The 26,482-nt window shown below is 39.4% G+C and overlaps 2 protein-coding genes across 11 annotated transcripts; both read right to left on the reverse strand.

Annotated features, from left to right (window-relative positions):
- Positions 1 to 3,760: 3,760 nt before the first annotated feature.
- LOC116265651 (extra-large guanine nucleotide-binding protein 3-like) lies at positions 3,761 to 14,073 on the reverse strand. 7 transcript variants are annotated; one of them, XM_031646405.2, is made up of 11 exons: positions 13,820 to 14,061; positions 13,377 to 13,449; positions 13,042 to 13,284; positions 11,063 to 12,307; positions 10,791 to 10,928; positions 10,314 to 10,418; positions 10,033 to 10,218; positions 9,019 to 9,193; positions 7,985 to 8,229; positions 5,386 to 5,555; positions 3,761 to 4,457 (listed from the first exon to the last, which is right to left on the reverse strand). In XM_031646405.2, exons 4-11 carry the CDS (start codon positions 12,146 to 12,148, stop codon positions 3,875 to 3,877), a joined length of 2,688 nt encoding a protein of 895 aa, XP_031502265.1. In that variant the 5' UTR covers positions 12,149 to 12,307; positions 13,042 to 13,284; positions 13,377 to 13,449; positions 13,820 to 14,061; the 3' UTR covers positions 3,761 to 3,874. The 7 variants fall into 7 exon arrangements, with proteins under 7 accessions (XP_031502265.1, XP_049936790.1, XP_031502270.1 ...); XM_050080833.1 differs by having other exon boundaries at positions 13,952 to 14,050; XM_031646410.2 differs by lacking the exon at positions 13,820 to 14,061 and adding an exon at positions 13,564 to 13,800.
- A 7,778-nt stretch (positions 14,074 to 21,851) lies between these two features.
- LOC116266313 (dnaJ protein homolog) lies at positions 21,852 to 24,081 on the reverse strand. 4 transcript variants are annotated; one of them, XM_031647472.1, is made up of 6 exons: positions 23,793 to 24,081; positions 23,506 to 23,665; positions 23,269 to 23,407; positions 22,898 to 23,174; positions 22,582 to 22,780; positions 21,852 to 22,421 (listed from the first exon to the last, which is right to left on the reverse strand). In XM_031647472.1, exons 1-6 carry the CDS (start codon positions 23,940 to 23,942, stop codon positions 22,102 to 22,104), a joined length of 1,245 nt encoding a protein of 414 aa, XP_031503332.1. In that variant the 5' UTR covers positions 23,943 to 24,081; the 3' UTR covers positions 21,852 to 22,101. The 4 variants fall into 4 exon arrangements, with proteins under 4 accessions (XP_031503332.1, XP_031503331.1, XP_031503330.1 ...); XM_031647471.1 differs by having other exon boundaries at positions 23,269 to 23,410; XM_031647470.1 differs by having other exon boundaries at positions 23,497 to 23,665.
- Between the last annotated feature and the right edge of the window lie 2,401 nt (positions 24,082 to 26,482).

Genomic DNA, 26,482 nt, shown 5'->3' on the forward strand with positions numbered 1-26,482 from the left:
GGAAAGTAGAACCCTAAGTTGTAGTAGTGAAAAAAAAAAAAAACACTTACCTGCTAGTTTCCACTGTGCACCGCCAGACATGGCCATCGGTCATCGAACGTCATCGTTCCACTGTGGAACAATGCCGGTCGGAGTTGAACTGAAGAGCTCGACCTTTCGTAACATAAAAACGATGGTTTTTTTTTTGTTTTATAGTTTGGATAGGTCTTATCCAGACCCGATCCAACCCGTACCCAATACTCTCGCCGTACCTGGTTCCGCACACCAGCGTACCGGAGCGGGTACGTAGGGCAATCCCACGTACCCATGTCACTTAGCTCAGATCAAAGCACTTCATGATCGCGTGGATGGTTGGTAGGACTAGGTCCATGCTGAGTTGTTTGTAGAAGCTGAAACGCCTGACCTTGTAGCGTCATAAGCCAATGATCTGTTCTTGGTCTTTTATCTTTGATTTGGAAATTAGCGGGGAAGCTTCGAGTCTCAGCTAAGGACCTCTCTGTTTTATTTCCCCTCTTGGTTAAATTTTTGTAGAGGCAGGGGGAAGGACCGCAACTCCTTCCTAAGTCTGTTTTCTGGTTCTTACAACTCTGTATGGGCCAATGGACTTATAAACCATGAGCAATTATGAGAACTGCATTCAAATTTTTCACTTTTGCACTAAGTCATTTTTTCGCTACCAAATGATGGGTAGCACAATAGGTGGGTCCGGTCCGGTGGTGTCTATTAACTTCAGTTCGAGTTCGAGTTCGAGTTCGAGTTTTAGAACTTCATGGTATTGAATAGTGTTATATTTGGATTAGGGATGCCGCTATGGACCTCACAAAGAATTACGTGAAAGTTAAGGCAGCATGGTAACAGGAAATTTCAGATCTCGTTTTCCCAGTCCCTCCATGGTATTGCCGTAGGTGAGATGTTCTCCCACCCTGAGCTCCTTAACGGGTGATATTGTTAGCAGCTAGAGGCTTGTCCCTTGTTCCTAGAGCACGTTTGATATTTTGTTCCTAGGATGTCAGGAACAGATCCTATAGAGCATGTTTGACCTTGCTGTTCCCGGGACTCGGGAGTAGGAAGAACAAACGCAAGCGGAACACTCCGCTTTACCATAGCGTGGGCCGTTTGTTCTCGCCCGTCCCATGCATCCTGTCCCTTGAACGGTCAAGGGCGTCGTCATGTATGCCAGGATCATGGACTCAAAGGAGAAAGCCATTATTTTTGGACCGGTTCAATCTGTAAATGTGTCTGGTGCTTAGCTGGGATTTGTTTCTCGCTGAAGATGCTCTCGAAATTTCTGATAAGAAAGCAGATTTAGTCTACAGATGTCATAAAAATACAGACCGGGAGTAGCGCCATGAACAAAATTCTTGTCCCTGAGTTACTAATTAACTAAGAGCTCAGACAGGCAGATTTGGGGCGCGTCTCCAAGTTGAAATCTGCAGGGGTTAGACTCCTGTACTGTAAGAGTTTGTACTATTATGGGGTGAGTTTTAAGTAAAAGTTGAACCACATAGATCTCACCACCTTGTATAGACATATAACTTTAAGACCCTGCTGACAAGGGGGAGGATGAGGTAGGCTCTCCCAGAAGCTAACAAAAACACTAATTTATCTCACAAGCGCAAATACCAGGGATGGATTGTCTCACGGATTCGTCAACTGCCCACAGGCTGTAACGAATTTGAGAAGAAATGAACCCCAAAAAATTTGAGAATAGGACCATCTAACTCCAGCATGAGATGAAAAACGATTGAGCAAGCCATGCCCACGTTGAAATGCCATTAGTTTAGGTGAGGTCGGTCGGGAGTGGGCAAAGCAGAAACGTCATTTGCGAGATAGACTGATTAAATGTCCCACTTGCAGAAGTTTACTGTTCTTGACGCGCAAATTGCGTGTCTGCTCTGTAGCGAGAGAGAGAGAGAGACACAGAGAGAGGTGTGTTGTTTGTGGGTGTCGGGTGGTGGTGAACGGAGGCATCTTGTTCACGTGCATCTGAAGGAACGTACCGTACGTGGGAGTATGCAGCAGCCACGGACGAGATGAGCTTTTGGCCATTTCCGAATCCGACCAACGATGTCAAATGGCTCTCTCACAAGTCATGTCACATGTGTGTTGCCGCCGTGACTCCGCCTCTTTGTTTCTGCCAAAAAGGAAAGGGACTGTACCAAAGTTTTTTTCTGCAAAGAATTGTCCCAGACCGCCCCCACAAAAAAAGTCCAAAATTATGATGCGGTGGTGGGGATCGATGGTCGATCTATGAGATTGAAGAAGCCACAGCAGCTATGATGAGAGAGAGAGATGGGCAGCCGTAAACGGGAAAATGGTGGGGATCAGTCAATGATATTGAGGAAGCGACGAAGGCCCATCAACTCAGTCGCCAATTATGAAAATTAACTAGAGGATTCGGGAGTCCCTCCCTCGCAAGTTCTCTGGCGGATGAGGCTCACATTTTTTGTCTCTTGTCTGACCTTTTCATCATCTTTTGTCTCTTTTCGAACTTTTGTTGTCATGCTTTTTCACTTTTTTTTCACTTTTATATCCGCAGCCTTTTATTGGTTCACTTATTCTTCTTGATGGAAACGACGAAAGAAGAGGAAAAAGCAACCAAAGGGCTGTGTTTTTTAATTGGTAATAACTTTTCACATAAAAGAAACGAAACTGAAAAGATGGAGGCTTGAAGTAAACGTGCTCTGTACTTCCTTTTCAAAAGTCTTATTATTTATTGTCAACTTTCGAAAAGAAATTTTTTTTATCGAACGTGGGGCTCCCGATGGACCATATATAGCTTTTCTCGTGTCACATAATCCATGATTGCTGTGGCAAGAAAAGGATAAGACTGTATGCTTTTGATTTATATTTGTTGTCACATCCCCAAGATCAGCTGTTGGATCTTTGCATGAACCAATAACATTTTATAGAAGCAAATCTTGTGTGAACATACTTCTTGATTTGAGAATAGTCATAGCAATGCCTTTCGTGGCTCATGCTCATCTATGTTCAGTATGTTAAAGAGTGGCAGATTGGATGTCATCAAGCACGGGCGACCATACCGACATATTTATCTGTGGGGATGTAAACAGTTTGGCACAGGTTCACTGTAGGCATTCCCAAGTCTGACTTGATGAGAACTTACATAATCTGTCTTGAATTTGAGCTGATTATTAGTCAGATCCACATTCTTTGGCCTCACACACGATTGATCGTGCTTGCATTGGATCTGTAATCGAATAAATCTGACGTATTGACGTAAAAATTTTATGCTTTTCTGGTGATAAAATAAGCAGCAGGCGATCACAACTCTACAAAAGATTTTCGAGTCGCAGGGGGGGTGGGAGAGAATATCAGGTTGAAGACGGTCCTGACCTCTTGATTTTTGCAACTATGAATGCTTTACTGTTTCCACGCAATCACTTTGTCATACACAGGATAATTCCACTGACCTTACCCATTGGTTGCAGCACACAAGGACGCCTTCAAATGCCGGTTTAAGACCAACCCTGTTAAAATAATCAAATGGCTTAGGAACTTGTAGTATACCTGGCAGCCCAATCTAGTCGACCAATTAAAAACATGCCAATGAGACTTGGGAGAGCTTGCCTATGGTAAAACAACAAAAAATCAAACACAAATCAAGATACATAATTTCACTGTCCTTAATAACGCGTTGAAATCCAAGGTTTCATGTGTCCCTTGTAGCAAGGAAAAGCTAAACCTGCTCGCAATGCACACACACACACACACACACACACACACAGAGAGAGAGAGATGCGACAAGGGGCTCATTTTTTATTACTAGGAAATAGGAGACTCATTCACACATCTCAAGATACAATCGACATCCCTGGATCCTCTCATGGTACACCGGAAATTACATCTAGCCTTACTCCTGCCGGATAAAAGGAGAAGAGCTAAAATCAGTACTATAAAATGATTCATCCCCAGGAACGACATAGTGCTCATCCTTCTCTTCATCCCACTTCACCACCTCTCTTATGTACTTGAATGCGTCATCGACCGTCGTCCTTTCTCTGGCCTTTGCTTGCCAAACATACAGTTTCCTATTGGTGAGTGAAGCATACAAGTCCTTGAACTTCATTGCCACATAGTAGTAAGCCTGGTGAGCCAGAGACTGATTGTTGTGGTGAGCCTTCACAGGGCAGAAATCCTGGAACCACTCACATGCACTGAGCGGGATTCTGTTTATTTTCTCTTCAAATAGATCATACTTATTCAGAATCAGGATGAAAGGAGTGTCGTGGAAGCATGGATGCTTGAGTACTGTCTCGAACAGTTCCTTGCTCTGCATCATCTTATTCCGGAGAGTGCTGGTACCTGCATCTGCCCATAGCTGGTCATAGTCGCTTAGAGCAACACAAAAGATTACGATGCGGACATCTTCAAACATTTCCACCCATTTACAACCTTCATTGATTCCTCTGGTGCTTACTCTAATGAGTTGATACCTGAGTAGAAAGAAATACAAGTATTTATGTTAGCTACAAGAAAATCTCTGAATTTCATTGCTGTAGGAGTGTGGTGCATACATGCATGCACAGATACAAAACATCACTGTACGTCAAAAGAGTTCTTTCCATTACTAACATCAGCATGGCCTTGGCTGCAAACATATGGCTTTATGTATGTGCTTATCCTTCTTCCCAGCAAATTAGTCTGTCTCTAACTTGTTTAAAGTGAAAAGAAACCTTCACATAGACCGTCTGTAACACTACAATTCCATAAACCGTTGCAGTTTTTTTAAAGCTCCTGATTACAATCCAGAGAGGGAAAGCTCATTCTCATTTTCCAAAGTTAAAGACATGATTTTCTGCTTTTGAAAACTAACAAAGAAACCAAGGATGGTAGACTCATGCTAAACAGTGGATGTGAAAAATAGGTCCCTCTGCCACACCTAGCCCATGTTCCATTGCCTCATGAAGAATCAGTGAGTGGCATATGGACCAACCATACCAACATCAAATCGAATACAACTTATTAACGGGAGATGGTAATATGTGTGTGTGTGTGTGTGTGTGTGTGTGCGCGCTTGTGTGTATGGGACAGTCAATCATGCCTCTCAGTTTTATCTACCTCCTATAACACCTGGCTGATTGGCTCTCAGTCACATCACCTGTTGACAAATCCAACCGTATAGATAGATGCAAAATATTCAACTTTATAGGATTAAAAAAAGGCAATCAAAATCAGACTTGTTTCCGATTTTTATATTTTAATACACCCTGTATCTTCCGTACAGTAAGATTTATGTAAAAGAATTTAAACACCAAGAGAAACAAGGGAGGAAGAGGCATATATATATATATATAGCGAGAGAGAGAGAGAGAGTGTGTGTGCTATAACCATAAGGAAAGATGAACAACATGGTCAAGTCACCTTGTAATGGGCATCAAGGACTCAGAGTTTTCATTGTAAGGTTCGGACATTGGACTTCGATCATCTAAAGAGAATTCAATGAATGCCAAGCCATTTCCTTGAGTAAGTCCTTCAGAATACAAGATATCCCGCTCAGAAGGTTCATACTCATTGCTTGATACCTCAATAGCCTGTCAAAATGTTAATGGCACAATAAATAAAACAAAATTCAACACAAGGAAACCAAAAAAAAAAATCCTCAATTCAGCAGAAGAAAATGTCAACAGGAAAACAGATGTAAATTCTGGATCATAAAACCTATGTTAAAATTTAAATCCTGCAGGTTTTCAGCAATGATATGGGACTGCATTAATTCTGAAAGTTGGTAGGTCTATTTTTAGCTGTGAATACTAATGGCTAGATTTCATTTAAGGATCCATGGTCGACCTAAAATGGTGTTTTCTACCTCCATTTTTAAGAAAATAATAGGTTGAGAAGATGCACCATAAATCAAATAAGAGTGCTGCATGAATGGTGGTCAAGTCATCATCAAAATAAAATCATCAGCAGAGGATATAAAGGATGAGAAGCAAGAAGGTAGAATGATCCCATGAAATATCTAGCTCTAAGCAATAGTTACAGCTGTTCCTAACTGGGCAACAATCATCCAAGGAATCATTCAGTAGCTTGGCCCAAACGTCGTGACAAATTAGTAAATACTAGGTTCTCAAGTTTGTCTCCAGCACCCTTCAGATTAATTGTGTTTGGTTCAATATCGTGACTAGTCAAGGTCAATAACAGACTCAGTTCTGCCCAAATTGGACTCCTGAAAAGAAATTGACTGGGTCTATTATACCTTTTCTTGAATGGAAAACTTCCATAGAATGCCTTGGATCATCTAGTAATGATCATGCAATTCATAATCACTTCGTTTTGTTGGAATTCTGAGAAAGTATTACTTGACCTTTGTTTTTTTGTATATACGTATACACTCTTTTGAAATAGTTAAATTAATTAATTCTATACCTATTCAAACAAAAACCTAATCCCAATTATCACAATGCAAGTGCAGAAGCAAGCTAGAAGACCAGTTACTCGAACAAGCATAATACAACAAGTTTCAGATAATTCATCCCTGAAATATTTACTTGTGCTATGATCAGACAAGAAGAGAACCCAAAACTATTTCATTGTCTTAATATTAAAGTGTAGAACAAAGTGGAAAATGCTTCATCAACAAGACGGAAGAAGAAAACACAGAACTAGACAACTAATGCAGGCAAACCAGGAAAAAAAAGAGCAGATAAATCACAATAGAAGATGGTTTCAAAACTTTAAAAGCCACAAATTAGATTACAGTCGCATTTGCTACAGCCGCACAGAACTACAAATTGACACAACTTCCTGTCATGGTCAAAGGGTCAATACTCGAAAAATGAAAGACCAATATCATTGTATTCTCCGAGGTCCGGCATCCACATGGTAAGCATCTTATAAGGAAGTCTTTTGACATGGAAACTCGTATAGTCACAAAAAAAGAGTTTTTTTTTTTAAAAAGGATAAATATATTAGCTGTTTAAAACTAATACTCAAAATGAAAAAAAAAAAAAGAGTTTTTTCTTTTTTTGGCGTTTTTTCCCATTTTTTTGGCGTTTTATTCATTTTTTCACTTTTTTTTTAATGACAAACTGCTTTTTCTTCTTTTCTAATTTTTATTTGTTGAAAATCTACTTATTTTGATGTTCGTGTTATTAGTTCCTCACTTATTTGATTTTTCCCTCATTTTTAGTTTTTTATTTTTTTTAAATTTTACCATATTTTTCTTTTTTTTTTTAAGTTCGCCGTATTATACCTGAGAGAAACCTCACTGTTTGAAACCCGAGAAAGTTTAGTGAAAATAAACAAAAAAAAATCACCAATCTGGAGCTATCCATTATACCTGAGAGAAACCTCACTGTTTGACAACTGAGAAAGTTTAGTGAAAATAAACACAAAAAGATCACCAATCTGGAGCTCTCCATTCACTGTTTTTTGCTAACAATGGCTGCTTCAAAGTTCTCCATTTTCAACAAACTTTACTTCCCATACAAATCAGGAAGCTCAAAATGGTGAGAACCAAGAAGCAAAAAATCAGAGTACAATACCACCCTCATTGCAACAATAAAACTGAGTGAAGTTCCCCATAGCCAATAATGGCCATAAATGCTAAATAGGGATGTGTTCGATAGAGTACAAATGGGCCAGATCCTATAAAAGACAGAAAAACAACCTAACAATATCTACTTACATGGAAGTCCAACATTGACCACCAATGTATTCGAGGACAAGAAGAAAAAAGTTGATGGACACATGCATAAACCATCTACGTATGCACACCCACCAAGGAACCACCATGTGGATAACATGAAATAGATAAATGCTGCAGAAAGAAGATCATGATGAAAAGGTTCACTGATTGAAATTACTGTGCCCAAGAAGCAAAGAATTTCAAACAAATCAATCATGAAGCAGAAGTGTTACTGTTCAAAATCACAGATAGCAAGATCATGCACTTGCATATAAACAAAACAGAACACAGGTAAGTGCAAGCTGAGCACTGAGCAGGGTGCTGAAAAGGTACCCGATCTAAGAAATAGTCGGCAACATCCGAAAGGAAATGAAGCTCACTCCTTCTCTTGTATGTTTCCTGAATAGCTGGGTCTTTCCACACCTCATCCACTAATGGAGCATATTCACGTGTGGCAGCTGGGAAGAATGCATCCAAATCTCCCATGGCAATGATTTCCAATAGCCAGTCAGAAAAATGTTTCAACCTTGGACTGATGGAATAGATGCATTCGCATGGACCTTCTTTGTTGTTCTCTCCTGATACGTTTTCAATACAAAATAAGACATTTCCTTGAAAAATATACCATTACATAATCTTGATAAGCAATCCAGGAGAAGCTCATAACCCACATACAGAACAGAGGAATACAATGTACAATTTCTGATAAATTAAAACGCACACAGCCCATAGCAGGACAGGCAAAGATGATGTACAATCTCAGACAAATGCAAGCACAAACAAACATATGCATACCTGTACGAAGCCAATCATTTATCATGATTATTAAAAGGATAAAACAGTCTCGGCAAGTCACTAGCAAATTTAGAGTGATTTTCATCTTCACACAAGCTACAAAAGCTACAGATCTAAGGCTGTAAATAAAAAGCTGCAGAAGTGTGAGATATTGCAGCAAACTGAAAGGACAGAACATGGGTTGCCTTAAGAGAAAGATAGCATTTTGACATGAAGTAGTCACCACAGGTTAAGAAAAAGGAAAAAAGAAAAAAACACGGAGTTGGAGATGACTGCACACCCATAAGATGGTACTTGGATTATGTTTGAAATCTTTGGACTATAAGGAGAACCTGCATGCGTCTTTGCACAGTCTCCAGTTCCACTACAAACTAAAGTTTCACCATTGTCTGCCATTGCAGGGCTCACTATTGATAAGCAGCATACAGGATATAAGCATGGAAAAACAGCAATGCTTCTAGAGAAAAATATAGCTACACCTTCTATAGACGAGTATAGTTGTTTCAAAGCAGCATAAAAAGGAACTCAGGAATCATGATCCAACAAAGGAGAATATCCTAGGAGACAATCACCTTCATTTCTTTGGTCATGCAGATCAAGATGTTTGAGCTTGAGTAATGCCTCCTCCTCAAAGCGCTCTCGCCCCTCAAGCAAAATGCTGAGGTATCTGTACAAGTTGCTTTGAATCATAAGTTTGATGCTTTCCAGCTCCTCTGATGTAAACTTGTTCCCATATAAAAATTTGGCCTGTGCAATGGTATCAATAGCACACAAGGGATTGTCAATACAATGAGAGGAACTTGCGGCAAATGAAACAATATAAAATTATCAAGAAAAATAATGTCTCCATATGATTAAAAAAAACACAAAAAACACAAAATTGTCCACTAAATCATACTAAAAAAAAGAGCAAAGCATTGACCTTTATAAGCAATTTCATAGACAATCTAAGATTATCCAAAGTAAATTTCTAATAGATATAAATAGCAGGGAGAGTAACTTTCTTATGACTAATAAAAAATATGGAGAGATAACGTGCCTATACCAAAATCTTAAAAAGTTTTTCACCAAACCCCATGATGGATATGATAACGTGCGGCAAAAAGCAAGAAAAAATTTGCATGCTCATGTGCTGGAAATCTTATTCTTTATGAAACTTTACTATTGCACGTATGCAAATAAGTCTGCACATGATGCATATTTTAGAGAAGCATCTTCCATATGAAACTAGTCATGGTTCTGGCATACTTTTATACAATGAAAATTAAAAAGTAAATAATTTTGGGGTTACCCCATACTAGTGCTATATGGATGCAAATGAGACGGACAGCAATGACAAAAAAGGTAGTATCAAGGTAAAGGAATGGGAGGACCCAAGGTTCACCGCTTAAGCAGTCACAATTTACTTCCTTTTCTTCAACAACAGAAACAGATGCACACATGAGAACCAGCAGCAATGCAATCACAATAAGTCGATAACATAAACTCCATAACCCTCCCTAGTAAGCATGATTGTTCCATAAGTGAAGACAAAAAGCTAATTGAAGAAATTTTATGAATGATGAGTCAAAACAGCAGAAAAATACCTGCTTGAAGATGGTACTGGTTCCTGAGCCAGGAAGTCCAAGAAGTAGAAGCTTATGAACCCTTTTATGTTCCAGATATTCTGGCACGGATCTGATGGAGTAGTTGGTAGCATCATTATGTAGTCCATGAGATTTCTCACGGAGTACAGGGAGGGAGAACAGAGAACATATCAACCGTGTGAATGCCTGCCTAGCAAAAACCGGAACGAAAACCGTTCACAACAGTTCATGTTTTTCTATCTACTAAGTTGGATAAATCTGCTTCTGTCATCAAACATTACCTTGTCCCAAATCTTCCCTTTAATGTTATTTTGACCTTCCTCCTCATAGCTTCCGTCAGCATAGACCCAGAAATGAGTTTCAGGTGGGCACTGCACGTTTGCCAACTGCAACATCACATAAGCCATTTAGCACAAGGAAGGTGCTACTTACCAAGCCAAACTATCATAAGATCCACACATATCTAAGATGACTAGGTTAATAATGTGAAACCACAAAGTATAAAGACCAAAATGACATAATGATCCCACACATGAATTAAATCATACAATCGTGGAACATGCAAGACACAACATGATTGTTTTCAAAATCTATTTTGACAAAAATGGTAGCTGATCTGGACTACCTAAGCAGCAAAAAACAAAAAAGTGATTTGGAGGAAGAATAACAGGCCCTTTAAGGGAAACATCACTGATGAGGTCGAGGAAATGCTGCATTTATTTGACAAGCATCTGCTTATCTGCGTAGTTGCATATTACCTTCAGCACTCGTAGTTCAATCTTGGTTATTTCCCGACCGTTGATGAAAACCTTTGTGTTGCCGTTACTTGCATCAGGACCTAGTTTTCCTCCTAAATTCAAGTTTGAACTGATAACCCGATCTGGTTTCTCTCCTTCCTTTTTATACCAAAGAAAAAAAACAGCAATGAGCATCCATACGATATAAAAATTTCAAAGATGGAGGCGTTATATGTGTGCATATACATATATATATATATATATATATATAAAAGAGAGGGAGAGAGTTGCACCTTTCCCCATAGTCCTGATTCCTTGTCATACCAGTAGCGCCCAGGCTTCAATTTTTGTGGAGGACATGGACATCCTAATAATTCTGCCATTTCTTCTTGTCTTAGTGGTCGTCCATTTACTATCAGTTGCTCCGGCCGAAGCTGATTGGCAGAGCACTCCCTCTCTGCCTTCATGATTTGCCTTACTTCCAAGGGACTGAGCAGTCGAGATAGCATTCTTGAGCATTTCCCTAGAGCCAGTCGTTTGGATTCATTGATGGGTTCACCTATACATGGAACGCACTTGCGGCCTTCAGGCATTGAACCCATCGCCCTGAGCACACAGTTACTGCAATACCTGGCATCACAAACAAGGCAAGACTCCCTATCTGAAAGCCTGTTACCTCTGCCACACCTATTACAAATCCCTCGTTTTCTCTCTTTCTCTGCGGATATTGCTCTACGCCCACTACGAAATTGAGGCTTCTCAGTTGATCGGACGGATCCTACTTCTTTCCTTCCAGGCCTATCAATAGAACTGAAAGTTACAACAGTTCTCTTGCCTTCATTCGTAGCTGGCCTGGGTGGGCTTCCAGGAGGGCTATGAACTGAACGTGGAGAAGCAGAAAGAGAACATGCTGAAGACTCGGGCTTCCGTGTAGCTGATGCAGCTGATTCTGAACTGTGCGACAGCCTAGGACTTGAATATTCAGTTGACTGGGGCAAAACCAACGGATTGGTGCCAGAGAAGTCTCCAGACTTACCACAATCATCCTCATCGGGATCAGGCTCACGGTCTACACTTGGACCTGACGCATTAAACCGAGACTTTGCAAGCATTCTTCCACGCAAAGGGATGGGTTCTACCATAGGAGGACTGGAATAGCTCACTGAACTCTCTGCAACGGGTAACGACTTGACCATGGATGCCGTTGGTATAGCTGAGTCTACAGGTTCAACTCTAGGAACTTCATAAGGTATTGGTGGTCCTTTGTACTCTACTGCAATCGAGTAATCAAGATTTCCCGAATCCGGGAGAGGAGCACCTGGAGGAAGCATTCTTCTCAGTAAGTCCTGCCAACCCTTCTCCTCATCGGCTTCCGCCATTTTCACTAGATACAACTCCAATCTTGATTATCAGACTCAGAGTTCCAAATCCAACATCTCAATGGAAGGCTTATCCTTCACGAAGAAAGGCCGTCACATGTTCCCCAAACCAAATAGGGGGGCTTATGAAAGCATACACCGCAACTCTGTCTTCAAAACCTGAAAAGACCCAACAAAACAAAAATTCTCAAACTCATTGGAGAAAACATAATATGCCCACAAAAGCCTGATGCGCCTAATCCTCTTTCCAAAGCAATAGGCAGCCAAGAAACAGGTGAGGGACCGACTTCTCTCGGAATCTTCTGCGCAGTAGATCCAAAAAAACTGCACAACCTAAAAGCTTTGAAAGAAACCGACTCCATAACACCCAATGTCCCAATTTAAAGATACGTTTCCAACTCACTGTTAAACAACGGAAGAAAATAGAAACTTAAGATTAATACTCGAAGCCAACCGTCCCTTGATTTTAGAACGACACCAGATCCAACGGTCGAAGAAGAAGAAAAATTCCTTCATACCAAGTAATCTAAAAAGTACATGTTGAGGTAAAAAGGTGAACAGTCTCAACCAACAAGCGGTCATCAGAAGAGCAGATGTCTTCGAGATTCTCTAAACAGATTTAGAAGAACCCTGCCATTTGAAGGGTAAGAGTGCCAAATGCAGACTACTCCCATCCTGGTACCTGTAATTTAGCTATTCATGATGCTAAGTTGTGTAGCTACTTCTGTCATTGACTCACAACTTGAGAAAGAGAGAGAGAGAGAGAGAAGAGTTGTTCTGCAGGAGGAGACCAAATTTATACATCATAGACATCATACAACCCGGGCATACCATTTGCACTACACTGAAAAAGCACAGAAACCAACCAAGATGAGCTCCAAACAAGCAAGTACCTGGCAATTTGGCACCGGAAAACCTTTAGAAAGTGCGGGAAGCCTAACAGAGAGAGAGAGGGAGTAGTAAGAGGCGAACTGAACCACCAAGACTTTATCCAGAAGGAGCATCCTCAATCAGAAAGGGGGGGAAAATCCAACAAATTCGAGGGGAGATAACAGCTCAGCTTCACACCAAGCATCACAAACTAGCACGCGAAAGTCTAGGGGAGCCCGCGTTTCCTTTTCTTGCCCGGTTTTCAACTGTTCAGACGGCCGAAAGAGATGCAAGATTTGGGTAGGCTCGTTGCACACTTTTCTAGAGAGAGAGAGAGAGAAATAGAAAGATGGAACACCTGATAAATCTCAGCCTGACTTTTCTTCTCCTTGTTGTTTCGCTCGTGCTCGCTCCAGTGAAATCTTCGACCTCTGCAAAAGAGAGAGAGAGGTTACATCTTTGGCAATTCCCTAGGAAAGGTGGGGAGGGTGGGAAAAGGTGGGGCTGAAAAAAGTCGAGTAGTTTTAAGAGGGAGAAAAGTGAACCCTTTGATAATACGACCAGAGAGGAGAGTCACAGTGTTACTGCTGACAGAGAAAGGTGATCTTTCGACTCTTTGTGAGAAAGAAAGAGACACAGAGAGAGAGTCTCTAGTTCAATGGTTACGGTAAGAGTAACCTCAAGAGAAGACTCTTCTTCTTCTTCATCCTCGGGCTCAACTAATTCCTGGCACATTCTTCCTGGCGAAGGAAGAGAAAGAGAGACAGACAGACAGACCGACACATTCATGAGAATCCTTACCTTCACCAAATGCCTATATTGATACTCGCAGAAATGAATGAGAGACAGAGAGAGAAAGAGAGGGATGATGGGCGGAAGTCAGAACTCAACGCAGAAGAGGATCGAAGGTTAAGAAAGTAAATGCCCTACTACCAACGGGCTGCTCTGCGGAAAAAGGAAGCGGAGAGGCAGAGAGATGCGCCTGAGCAACGCCATCCACGTTCAGACACGCACGCCGGCGATCGGGTCGGATGTCTTTCCTACTACTGTTTGTACTTAGCCCCGATTCCACTTGAACTGAGTTTTATACAATTGGAAGTTTTTGGAATCCCAATTAAATGATTCATACTCTTACACAACTGTGTTGAATCAAACTCAAATTTAAATTCATTCACGAAACTCCATGTCAACTTCAAGTCCAACCAGTAAGCAGATTTCATTTCTTCACTAAATTTAGCTAAATGAATTAAATATCTTTTAGTGAGTGCTTGGCTTAGACGAAGGTGTAATTTTTTCTCTCTCATGAAACAATTTTTTTTTGTTTTAAATAGCATGTTAAAAACAGAGTGCCAAGCAAAGCAACTTGTCCAACAATTTTGGACCAAGAGTGCCACTCAAGTGTCTCTCCAATTGTAGATATGGTTCCAAATGGGTTGGATCTTCCAATGCGAACGAAGTAAAATAAAGATTCCAACTGATGATCACAAGTCTGACTTGAGATCCTTAGTTTGACAAACCATAGATTTTTTGTCATAGATCTTTTGTCATGTTAGCAAAAATAAGCCGCATCAGGTCGCAGGATTTTAAATCTAAAGCAATCAAACACCCCCTACCCAATTTTTCATCATACAAAAAATACATGTTATAAAAATATGTTGCTAATACCAGAAAAAGTGACTACAACCACTCAAAGAGATATGCTCCATCCAACCAGCTATGTCAAATCCGGGATCCTCATTGGTTGTTCGTCGGATATCGAGCTCCAAATTCAGTTAGTAGTCGGATCCAATTAATTTTTTTTTTTTTTTTTTTTGCACTAGATCCAGTGAAAAACAGATTGAAAATCAAAATCAGGTGATGACAGAATCAAAGCATGAGTGGCTTCTTGCTTTTGGGGGCACACCCAAACAAAAAGAAATTTGGAGGCTTCAAGACTTTAGGAAGAAGGGGACACATCAATTATGGTACCATTGTCCATGAGCGCCCTTTATGTTGTGCACTCAACAACGTTTGGGGACTTTCCTTGCCTTGTTTAAAAGTTGAGAGTCATCATCAATGCTGCCTTTGGCCACATGGGCTTCTTTTCTCTTTGGGTCTTCTTGTTAGGGCACCTTGTTAGGGCACCAAGAAATTATTAAATTGGTACAAAGATTTTATGGGTTTGTGGCAGCAGAAAAAGAGGCCTTGGCCTTGGGACCAGCTCTGAATCATGTGGCTCCAACAACTCATTCGCTGATTAACATTTCTCTCTTTTTCTCTTTTTCATTTGGGAGGAGCGCAACAACAGAGTCTTGAAGCGCCGCTGTCCGTCTGCGGCTGGGTGACTGTGTCGCTCCGTCTTTCCTCTCTCTCTTATTTTTCTGTGCATTGTATTGTATATTTTTTTGCGGTTTATTTTTTGCGGATTGTTTTTGTATTTAGAGGACCTCTTATTTCCAAATTTTGTTATATATTCCCATTTTATCGGCTCTCTATATATATATGTATATATATATATATATAAAGAAGAAATGAATGATGATTTTGACTATCTAAAATTACTTAATCATCTAGACAGGACAATTCATTTGATGCACATAAAAAAAATTGTGATAACTAATAATATATGACAAAAATATTTGTCATCTTTTTTTCATTTTTTTCCTAACTGTCCACCGTGATAGATTTTAGAGTTAGATAGATAAATTGTCAAGTAACTCTAAAAAAACCAAAATCACCATCCAATTTTTTTTATAAATCATTGAGTGATTTTAAAAAGCCAAAGTCACTATATATATATAATACGTGATGCAATAGTGAGAGCGCTCAATCCACATCAAGATTGAGGTCAACCCAAGATGCTTCATAATTTTATGCATAGAAAGAGTCGGGTTTAAAATTTTAATAGCTCGAAACCATCCCCATCAACAAATCACCGGCTGATACATTGGAGACAGAGAAAGAGACGGCTGAGATTTCTTTAGGTAGCTTGCGTTGTGACCAAACAAAAACATTTTGAAAAATTGAAAGAGCCTCCTCCCAACAAAGAGTTTCCTTTTTGCCTGTTCTCAGTCGGGTAGCAGTTGGCCGAAAGCCTGTCCGGGTCATTAGAATATAATAAAAGAGGGGTTAAATCTTCAACGACGGCGACTATTGTGAGCTCGCCCTGGTTGACATAAAGATTAGAAAAGGAGGAAAATTTACAGAATGGTACTTAAAATTTGGCAAATAGCAAATTAGTATTTAATCTTAAAAAAATAACGAACGGTCACTCAACTGTTTGAGAGAAATTCTCAAATAGCTACTTCCTGTCCTGACCAAAAATGTAACTTTTTAGATAAAATAATAAAAGTACCTCAGGACTCTTCTTTTGGCCAATCTAAAGTGTTTTTGCCTTTTGAGATGGTACTTTTTTGTATTTTATGTTAAAAGTTGATGTTTTTTTTGTCTCTGGGAATTTCTCCGAAGTTGAGTGCCTATTTGATTAAGTTTTAAAGTTTTAACTTTAGTTTGTTATTTCTTCAAACTTTAGAGGTTTATTGTAATTGTTTTAAGTTGCCTATATAATCCATGGGGATTGACTGATTGAAGTTACTCAAAAGCCAAGGTCTTGATTCGAAAACCATTAGCTGAAAAAATGATCAGGAGTTTTATAAATTTGAGAGAAAACACAAATGAAAGATGTCAATAGGTTCTTGATTCTGTTCATCAGCAACTTTGTTTCTAAAATTTCAAACATTTAAAATTGTTCTTAGATGGATATTCGGAGTGATCTAGTCAATTACTAGATGTAGTTTTCTAGGTCTCAGAGTTTGACATGGTTGCAAATTTTTTTTCTCTATTGTTTTTTAAATTTTGAAACGTTCTTTTAATTACTCTTAGATCTTTTTTAATTTTCTCCTGTTGTTAAATATAAAAAATTCATGAAACAGCCACAAAGTGTTATATGTGCCAAACAATCTTTAAATGAAATAAGAACAAACAATATACTTTAAAAATAACGGATACCAAAATGTAGCTTTTACATTTAGTATTGTAAGAAATATATGTACAAATATATACAACTTTAAAATTGAAAATACAAGTGAATTGGAAACATTTAACGTGAAGAATGGGCCATTGAAGGCAGGCACTGTCTCAATTATTGGCTTGGCAGCATGGTAGCTGATTATTATTGTTCATTTTCTTAAAAAACGAAGGAGTTGGTACCTCCCAATTTTAAAAATTCATGGTATTGAATGAGTGTTGCAGGTTTCAGTGAAAATCAATGCCTTGTCTCGATAGTACGTCTGATAACCATGGCCGTGAGGCACTTCATTTCGATTAATGTAAGCGATGGGCCATATGGATGAGTCACATTGTGTACTACATTTCAGAATACACCTGTATATATATATATATATATATATATATATATATATTATGGATCTACTAATGCCTAGATAAGAACAGGTTCTGAACTTAATTTTCATCTTCAGTATTGAGAAATGCTAATGAGTTTACTTTTGAAGTGTTGTTTGTAGAATTTGATACATACTTTACTATAGTATCAAAAGAACTTATGTATGCATCATAGTTATGCAAGGCATATATAACATATATTGCATTATTTTATGAGTCGTTTGGCATGGAAAAGTAACATATTGTTTCATGTATCTACGCCAAAGATTGAGGCATATTCATAAAACATAATACAATGTTTCATGAAACTACCTCAATCTTTGAGGCAAACAGCTTTCATTTTCAAACAATCACTTGAGAACCTCTTTCAATTTAGAGTTGATTTTGTAAGAAGTATTGAACTACTGACTTCTTTCAACTTGAGGTCACTTAGATGGGTGGGCAGAGCTGTTACTTGGTAAATTTTCAATGTTCTCCTTAATCAAATCCCCCAAGTAGTGTGTAGGTTGTATGGAAAAATATACAGGTAACTTGCTATGTATATTTATAAAATAAGCTTATTATATCTACATGTACTTGCTTACCAATTAAAATAAGAATACTGATTATGTGAAGTCCACCATGAGCAAGCAGGAAGCATCTACCTTTTATTTCAGGAAATAAACATGATTGAATTTACGGGAATTTTATAAGGTGGCAAAGGAGCAACCTGGCCTAAATTGGTTGCAGTGTTTGGTCTGGCAAATATTCACCCACCAGCTAGCCGGCTAATGCGGCGGAGCCACATGGGGGCTGGTGTAGGCAGTGCCGCAACAGCCTCACAAAATATGTTTGTTTCTATAATATTGTTTTGAAATATTTGATTCTTTGTACATATAAATGCTCCTACAATGATTGAATTATATTGAAGTTATTGAATTAGTGTCGTTGCAACCAAAATTTCTAGCTCCGCTATAGTTCGGATCTGAGAAAGTTATGAACCATAAGAATTTGAAATATGACATAAATGCATATAAACTATAAAATCTTTTAGAAATCTTCGATGTAAGATTATTTTCAAGTTCCTCACGCACTTGAAGTGCTATTTATCCTCTCTTAAAGAAGTCGTAGCCGAGATGAAACTTATAGGAGAAAATCATGATGAAGGTGGTGTGAACATAGTTGTTTAGGAGATAACAGTTATGACTGGAAATTGATGAAGTTGGGAAAGAAAGTGAGACCTTCTCAGCTAGTTATACTTTGTGAAATTTAGATTTCGCGACTGCCACCTTTCAGCGGTAGGCGGAGTCAGGATTTTTTGGCCGAGGGCCCTGACTGCTTGAGAAAGCAGCAGCAGATTTTTTCACGATCAGTGCTCAAAGGTGTGTTCAAAAGACTCAAGACTCATTCAAAATTGTATGACGGCCGAGTCCGAGATTGAGGGCCCGGGTTTTGGGCCTTGTTTCAGTTCCGAACCTGCAGGCCCCCGTGGGCGCTAGTCCACATGTGGCTCCACCACTGCCTAGCAGAAGTTGGCCAGTTCTTAGCGGAAAGGTCATCATTGACAAAGTATAGTAAAGGTCTTCTTGTTTCAAGTTGAGATTAAGAACTTAGCAACAGTAGGTTGCTGCATGTAATCTCAATTTACCTATCACTTTTCTAGATCAACCAGGTATTAGGCAAACCCTATTTGTTTATGTCAAGATGAATCGTAGGATCCGTTGCCCAAATGGAACAGTTTGTAACTGTTTAATGAATCTACCTCAAACTTTGAGTCATATTCATCAAATAGTTACATGTTGTTCTGTTTGACACATGGACCCTCAAGTATTCAACTTTTTACTAACTTAATATTAAAAAATGCGTCGACCCAGCAAGTTGTCTCAGCTTAGCTCGGTCCCTTATCAGGTCAACCCTTTCCGGAGGACTCGGTTTTATTCAAAACTCGGAAAGGCTCACCCAGAACTTGTCTGACTCACCAAGCCAACTGCTCCTTTGGCCCGGCCAAACTGTAGTGATAGAGTACTGCTTTTCGTATTGAGTTGTTTATGATCAATGTGACAAATGAAAATAAAATTTGTCTAGTTATTAAAGTTACATATTGCAAATGAAAAGTTAAAGCTCATTAGACTCAGGTTCAGGTACAGTGACTTAATTGTTTTAGAGCATTGGGCTGTTTACTTGGGATTTTAGCTTTATTTAATATAATTGATTTGAATGCTTACTCTTTTTGAGTTACTAGTTTTTATTGGTATGTTGATACTTAATCATGTTGAAATATGCAACTATAGAGCAGCTTCATTGTCCGGTTTATTGTTATTGCATGAGTAATGATAACTATGTAATACAAGTAATCAGGTCATTCTATACAACTTTCTATGTTTAAGCAACAAATTATTATTATCTCTTCAAAGAAGAGCAGTTAACAAAGTCTGGGCCTGGTGACGGATTCGGCCCACCGAACCACAAGAAGAAAGCGGGGAAGTGGCGGAACCACATATGGGCTTGTGTGGGCAGTTGCACACACCACCACTCAATGTTTCTTTACTTTCACATTAACATTTTTAAGTGTTCGCTCTCTATATGAGAGCTCTTCCGCTATGGAATATGTGAATGAATATTTCTCGAGAAAATTTTTTTGGTTCCGCCACCATTGATGTAGCTCATTTATTAGCATTTCTTACCTCTCATCTGTAATCCTATGCTTAGAAGCTTTATGCATTTAGAGAAACTTGTGGTTTGTGCTTTTTAGGATGTGATGATGTAAGATCATGTGAAAGTTGAACAACAAGCGCAAAACATATATGTACATACATACGGTAGGTGAAGGAAATCATAATCACTCTCTTCTTCATGCAATCAAAAATCATTCCATAGACTCGGTTAATTAAGATCTTTTGCCATATTTTTCACTTGCTGAGTGTTGATCTAGTAACATTTAGTGAAGTTGTGACATGTACAAGACACTTTGGAAAGGTTTTAGCGAGAAAAATAACTTGTGTACATCTTACAAATAGTTCAAAAGAGCGTAGACACTGGACGCAGTAGGCACACTTTGAGTAAGGTTTGATTTGAATCTACCAAACCTAGGGCTGCACAATGAGTCGAGCCCGAGCTGGGCTCGACTCGAACTCGCCCGGTTAAACTCGGCTCGAGCTCGACTCGTTTATAAACGAGTCGAGTTCGAGCTTACAATGAAACTCGAATGAGTAAACGAGTCGAGTTCGAGTTTTAAGAACTCGACTCGTTTATACTCGACTCGACTCGTTTATACTCGACGAGTAAACAAATTTCATCCCACGTCATGAAATTTACTAGATATTTTAAAAAGAAGGATCATATTTTATTTAGACGAGCTAATCGAGTCGAGCTCGAGCTCGACTTTATTTAATCGAGTCAAGCTCGAGCTTGTGTTAGGTAGCTCGACTCGAGTTCGAGTCGAGTTCGAGCTCGTTGAGTCGAGTCAAGCTCGAGCTGGGCAAGCTCGAGCTCGACTCGGCTCGTGTGCAGCCCTAACCAAACCCTAATCGCCTGCGTCTGTTCCATCTAGAGTTAATCGATGGATCGGATTCAAATCCGATGTACTTTTTACTATTGGGTATTCACGGACTCAAAAGTGAGTTTGGATTCAAATGAAGAAAAGAAATCTAAATCTGATATGAATGAACTGACTTTAAATACACAATAGGATCCCAACCACAATATTATATAACCAGAAAGCAAATTTCAAAATGTATGGATGTTGGGTGTGGGGCATTTGCTTGAAACTAAATTCAGGTTCAAACCCAAACCAATTAGTTGTATCAAAATTCGAGTCTGTTCAGATGTCACTTCTTGAATCCCAATCTGAAGCAATTTGGTTGATCATCCGATCAATTATCCGGCTCAAGCATGAGTAAGAGCCTGGATGGGGATTGAAACAGTTTAAGATCAAACCAAAATATCAGATGGAATATGATACGGGTTAGGAAGATTTGGTGGAAATTCACGTGATTATCTGGATTTGGTCAGTCCTCTCGAATCGAATTCTGGCAAATGCACCATGGGCTGTAAAACCCACATCAGGAGAATTACGCTTTTGAGATTTCAGTTCGCCCCTTCACTTTTCCAAATTCAAACTTAAAGTGTGCTTCTGTTTTACCACAGAAATCTGGCCTTGTGAAACTGTTCTTTTACAGTTTATAAGTAAGCGAAGGGAGACCCATGTTGGCCGGTTGCCTGATCATATCATAGGTAGCACCAACCATCATATTTAGGACCATGTGATCCGGTAACCATACCATACCTCTGGCACATCTGACAAAAAGGATTCAAAATCGAGCAGTGGAACATAACCTGTCTGCATCCTTGGTATGAACAAATATACGCAGGCCTGTATCAGGATCTTCTAATAAATTTTTCAAACATTCGATAACGTTGAAGTTCAACTTCAGGGGGTTCATGATCAAACTCACAACATTAAACCAGAAAAGGATTGTATAAAAGTTGTTTAACATTTCCCGTTTTGCTTTTAAAACACAGAGACGATTCGGCGATTAACCAACACAGAAGGCAGACAGACCACCATAGCCAATGTTCAACGGGCAGTGAATTTGCAGAACTCACATGTATACACAAACGACACCACCCTCCCCTTATCGACCCCTTCTTCCATCCAGTCTCGCCATATCGAATTGCTTTTCTCCTGCAACCCCCTTTCCCCTCCTCTACCATCTTTGTTCCTTTTACTGCTGCGCGCACTGAACCCTCTGGGGACCACCCATGTGCTCTTCGTCCTCCTCGTATGCCTCCTGCGCCTGGCTTTGCTTCCTCCTCATCTCCTCCTCCATGTTCACGTCGTGCAGTGTCGTCTCCTCGCACTCGTCGAGCTCCATGTCCGTCAAACCAACCGACGGCCGCGGCGGCAGGACGGATTCAATGGTCTTGCACTGCTCCGGCGTGAGGGAATCAGGGAAGTCGATGTTGAAGTGAATGTAGAGCTTCCCCTTCATGAAAGGTCTCTGGTACATGGGCATACCCTCGTCGTCTATCGCCTTGAATTGTTCTGTAACGAGCAGAGGGGAAAAGAACAACGGAAAAAATAATAATAAATCATCCAGTAGACGACCGACCAACTCCCAAACTAGCAAAGATTCCGTTCATTGATCATTAATCTGAAAATTGGTCTAAAGTCTGAAATTCCGCTTGAGAAAGGCGAGACTCACCAGGCTTGATGACCTCCCCTGGCTGAGATTTGATCAGCAATTGCCTATTGTCAAGGTGGGTGAGCACGAACTGGAAGCCACACAGTGCCTCGGTTAGAGAAAGTGTGTGCTCCACAAAGAGATCATCTCCCTTCCTCTTGAACCTCGGGTGCTCCTTCACTTGCAGAACGAACACTATATCACCAGTCACCATATCCGGCTGCCATGGCAGACGAAATCGACAGGACAACGTCAGGAACGGAAAAAGAGATGACCACAACAAGGCAATCAAAAAACGAACAGGGGAAAAAGCTTAAGGCGCGGAAAATCTGCATACCGCCTCGTCGGCCTCTCCTGCAAAGGTAATCTTCTGCCCGTTCTGCATACCCTTCTCGACGACGACCTCAAGGACCTTCTTGTCCTGAACCACCTTCTCTCCCTTGCATTGTGGGCACCGGTCCTTCTCGTTGATGATTTCGCCGCTACCCCTGCACTCGTTGCAGTGCTGCTGTACCTGCTGAATCATGGATGGCCCGACCTGACGGATGGTGACCTTCACGCCGCTACCTTGGCAACCAGCACACTTCATGGAAGCGCCGGATTTCGATCCCTTGCTGTGGAACAAATGATTGCGCAATTGGAACACGTTCTCGTCTCTTTGTGAAACAAACAAATCAGAATGAAGGCTTAAGCCTAAAGCAAACTCACCCCTTGCATTTGGAGCATATGACATTGCGGGAGAGCGATAGCTTCTTCGAGGTGCCATTGTAGAGGTCTTCGAGGGACACCTTCAGGGGATGGATCACGTCCTCCCCTCTTCTCTGCCTCCTTCCCCTGCTGCTACCGCCTGCTAAACAACACAGACATTTCGATCGAATTAAACCCCCGGAAATCCACGTTCTATTAGAAAAAAGATCTCAAGAATCGCATGGTCACCTTTCATACCTCCGAAGGGACTCCCACCAAAGAAAGATTGGAAGAGGTCGAAGGGATCGCCACCTCCACCGCCCATTCCTTCCTTGAGCGCATCTTCACCGTAGGTGTCGTAGATGTCTCGCTTCTCCGGATCACTGAGCACCTCATAAGCCTGAGCTAGCTCCTTAAACTGCAACAAGAAACAACATTGCATTCAATTCTTGCCCACAAATCTTCTCAAGTCCCCAAGACGTCTCAGTTACGAAAACCAACAGAAGACAAAATTGCAGAGAGAGAGAGAGAGAGAGAGAAGCAACCTTCTCCGGATCGCCACCCTTATCAGGGTGGTTCTTGATGGCCGCCTTCCTGTAGGCCTTCTTCAGATCCTCCTGAGAGGCGTTCTTGGGCACCCCCAGGACCTCATAGTACTTGGTGTTGTCGCTCTTCTTCGGTGCCCTTGCGAACATCCTTCCTTCCTTCCTTCTTCTTCCTCCTGCGAAGCTACAGAAACGTTCTCAAATCTCTCTCACAGTGAACGGAAACGATGATAGTGCCAAAGACCAAGAAGAACCAGAGAGACTTTTCCCCTTCGAGACGTAAGGCGGGGGGACGACGGCATATATGGAGTTTCCCCTTTCCGATGGACGGCTGGCGTGGATCTGCTGGCCAGGGTGTGGGGAACGCGGACCGTCGATGACCGACCACGTTGGAAGTCTCTCGAAGTTCGCGAGAGCGTGGAGGAGATGCTTTCTTCTTCTAGAGCCTTCCTCGAACCCGACTCATATCGTTTTCCGCGACGCCCTTTTTTCCCGCGGACGGAACCACACGACTTGGATTGGGAACCCTAATCGCCCTCCTCTTTCGGATCGAATTCGAACCAAATCCAATCCGTGGTTGACCGGTTGATCGAATTTAAAGTCAGGTCTGGATCTTGATCACATGGTTTTCTATGGATCCGATAGAAGAGTTATTTGAGTGTTGATTTTCCAACAATAACATAATATTATTATTCTATAAACTTACTATAATAGATTGTTCTATGAATCTACTTCGATTTTTAAAATTCATTGCTAAAATACTGTAGCTGCCAAATATTCGTAATTGATAATAATTTAATAAAGTTTAGTGATTGCTTCATGGCGTTTTAGTGATGGATTTTGAATATTTAGACATCTAACCAACATTTAGCAACTGATTTCAATTTTCCATATATATATATGTATCTAGATACACACATTTATTTATTTATTTATTTATGGGTAGGTACTACACTTACAAATAGTCATCTTGAGTGTTGATTTTCTTAATATGGATTATTGATATAAAAAGAAAAAAGAAATAGGGTATTTTGCCCATCTAATATTAATTAACAACTTCTTATCATTGTTTTTCTCTCAACCATCATCTTGGAAAGGTAAATTAGTGATTAATTATAGATCTAAGATGTTGCTGGATAGTTAAAAACTAAAAAATTTTCGTCGTAGTCTTCGTTGAAAACGCCATATTCATGTAAGAATTCTAAACTCTCATGCACCAAATATTGTTGTATGGCTAAAAGCTAAAAAATTGTTGCAAAGAACACCAAAAATCTCATTAAAATGCCGTAAATCATTGATGCATCATAAGCTACAAGCAATTGCTCTTGTAACAACTACATTTTCGTGAAGTGCACATAATTTTTAGTCATTCGGCAACATTTAACATGACAACATAAAACTCTCTTTATATATAATAGTCCGAATTGACTTGAACTCTTAAGGATAGTCATTAGAAATATGTATGAAACTTTTAATTGATGATTAGTAGGATGGCACTAAACCGATGCTTTCTCGTTCATTTCCTTCTTTCTTCTTAGTTGTTTCTTGTTCACCTTCCTACTACTTCCCCACTTTTTTTAAATAACTTCGAAATCTTTTCGTAAAAGTTGATATTTAAAAAAAAACACCAATTTTTGGTAAAGATTATATTTAATAAAAATTTATGTAACTTGATTATTTTTCATCATAGAATGTGATTATTTCTTAAAAAAAACGACAAGGTGGTTATTGATGCATGAAATTGTTTTGGTAAAAAAACAAAAAATTATTGCCACGATAAATATTTGGGGAAAAAATAAAACCATATTAAAGCTGGTTTTTTTTCTTCCCATTTTAAGTTTCCATTTCAATATGGTAATAGGCTCATTCTTAAAAAAAAAAAAAATCACAAATTGGCTTTACCAGTTATGACATGTATGAAGATGTGATGTTCCCCTATTTTAGTATTAATTATATTTTCAAATCCTTCTTAGAAAATGATTGGCCCTTTTAAGTTTTAAGGCATTTCTCTTCTTTGCTTTAATAATTTGGACATGGTTTAAAGAGATGTTTGAAGGACAAAAAAGTGTATGGTTTTTCCTTTTTTAAAAAATTGAAATGTCATAGAGAGAGAAAAAAGAGAGCTATTAACGTAATATCTATAATGTCAATTGACCCAGCTTGTTCTACAATAGAATATAATAAAGCAGAGAAGTTCTTTTATATTATTTTTATCAAATAAAAGTACCTCTCTCTCTCTCTCTCTCTCTCTCTCTATATATATATATATATATATATATATATATATATATATATATATATAAAATAGAAAGAGGGAGAGGGAGTGGTAAAAACATACACTTAAGCCAAGGATAAAAGCCAAACTCATTGATTTCTTGTTAGGCAACTATTTTAAATAAATAATAAACGTCCTAATATGTATCTAAAAACTATTTTGATGTAAAACAGACTTTGATTCAAGTTGTTTTAATGAAAATTGTTGATTTTTTTATTGCCATGCCATGAAGGCCGTTCATTTTTTCTTATTATAGAAACACTATTAAAGTATAACAAGTGATCAATTTAGTATATGTTTTGCATCAACTCATTCTTAAGATCATATGAATAAAATTAGTTTGCAAAAAATTTATTTTAAAAATCAAAATCAAGGGTTCTTGCTTTTATTTTTGACCTAAGTATAATATATATAT

The sequence above is a fragment of the Nymphaea colorata genome, chromosome 12 (assembly GCF_008831285.2).
Source record: "Nymphaea colorata isolate Beijing-Zhang1983 chromosome 12, ASM883128v2, whole genome shotgun sequence".
NCBI classification, from domain to species: Eukaryota; Viridiplantae; Streptophyta; class Magnoliopsida; order Nymphaeales; family Nymphaeaceae; genus Nymphaea; species Nymphaea colorata.

Coding starts and splice junctions, on each gene's coding strand:
- LOC116265651 (XM_031646407.2), bottom strand. CDS start 12,148: ATGGCGGAAGCCGATGAGGAGAAGGGTTGGCAGGACTTACTGAGAAGA. Junction 9,194..10,032: donor CCAGTACCATCTTCAAGCAG/GTATTTTTCTGC, acceptor ACCATTGCACAG/GCCAAATTTTTATATGGGAA. Junction 8,230..9,018: donor GCATGACCAAAGAAATGAAG/GTGATTGTCTCC, acceptor AAAACGTATCAG/GAGAGAACAACAAAGAAGGT.
- LOC116266313 (XM_031647469.1), bottom strand. CDS start 23,942: ATGTTCGCAAGGGCACCGAAGAAGAGCGACAACACCAAGTACTATGAG. Junction 23,411..23,496: donor TCCCTTCGGAGGTATGAAAG/GTGACCATGCGA, acceptor TGTGTTGTTTAG/CAGGCGGTAGCAGCAGGGGA. Junction 22,781..22,897: donor CAGGAGAGGCCGACGAGGCG/GTATGCAGATTT, acceptor CTGCCATGGCAG/CCGGATATGGTGACTGGTGA.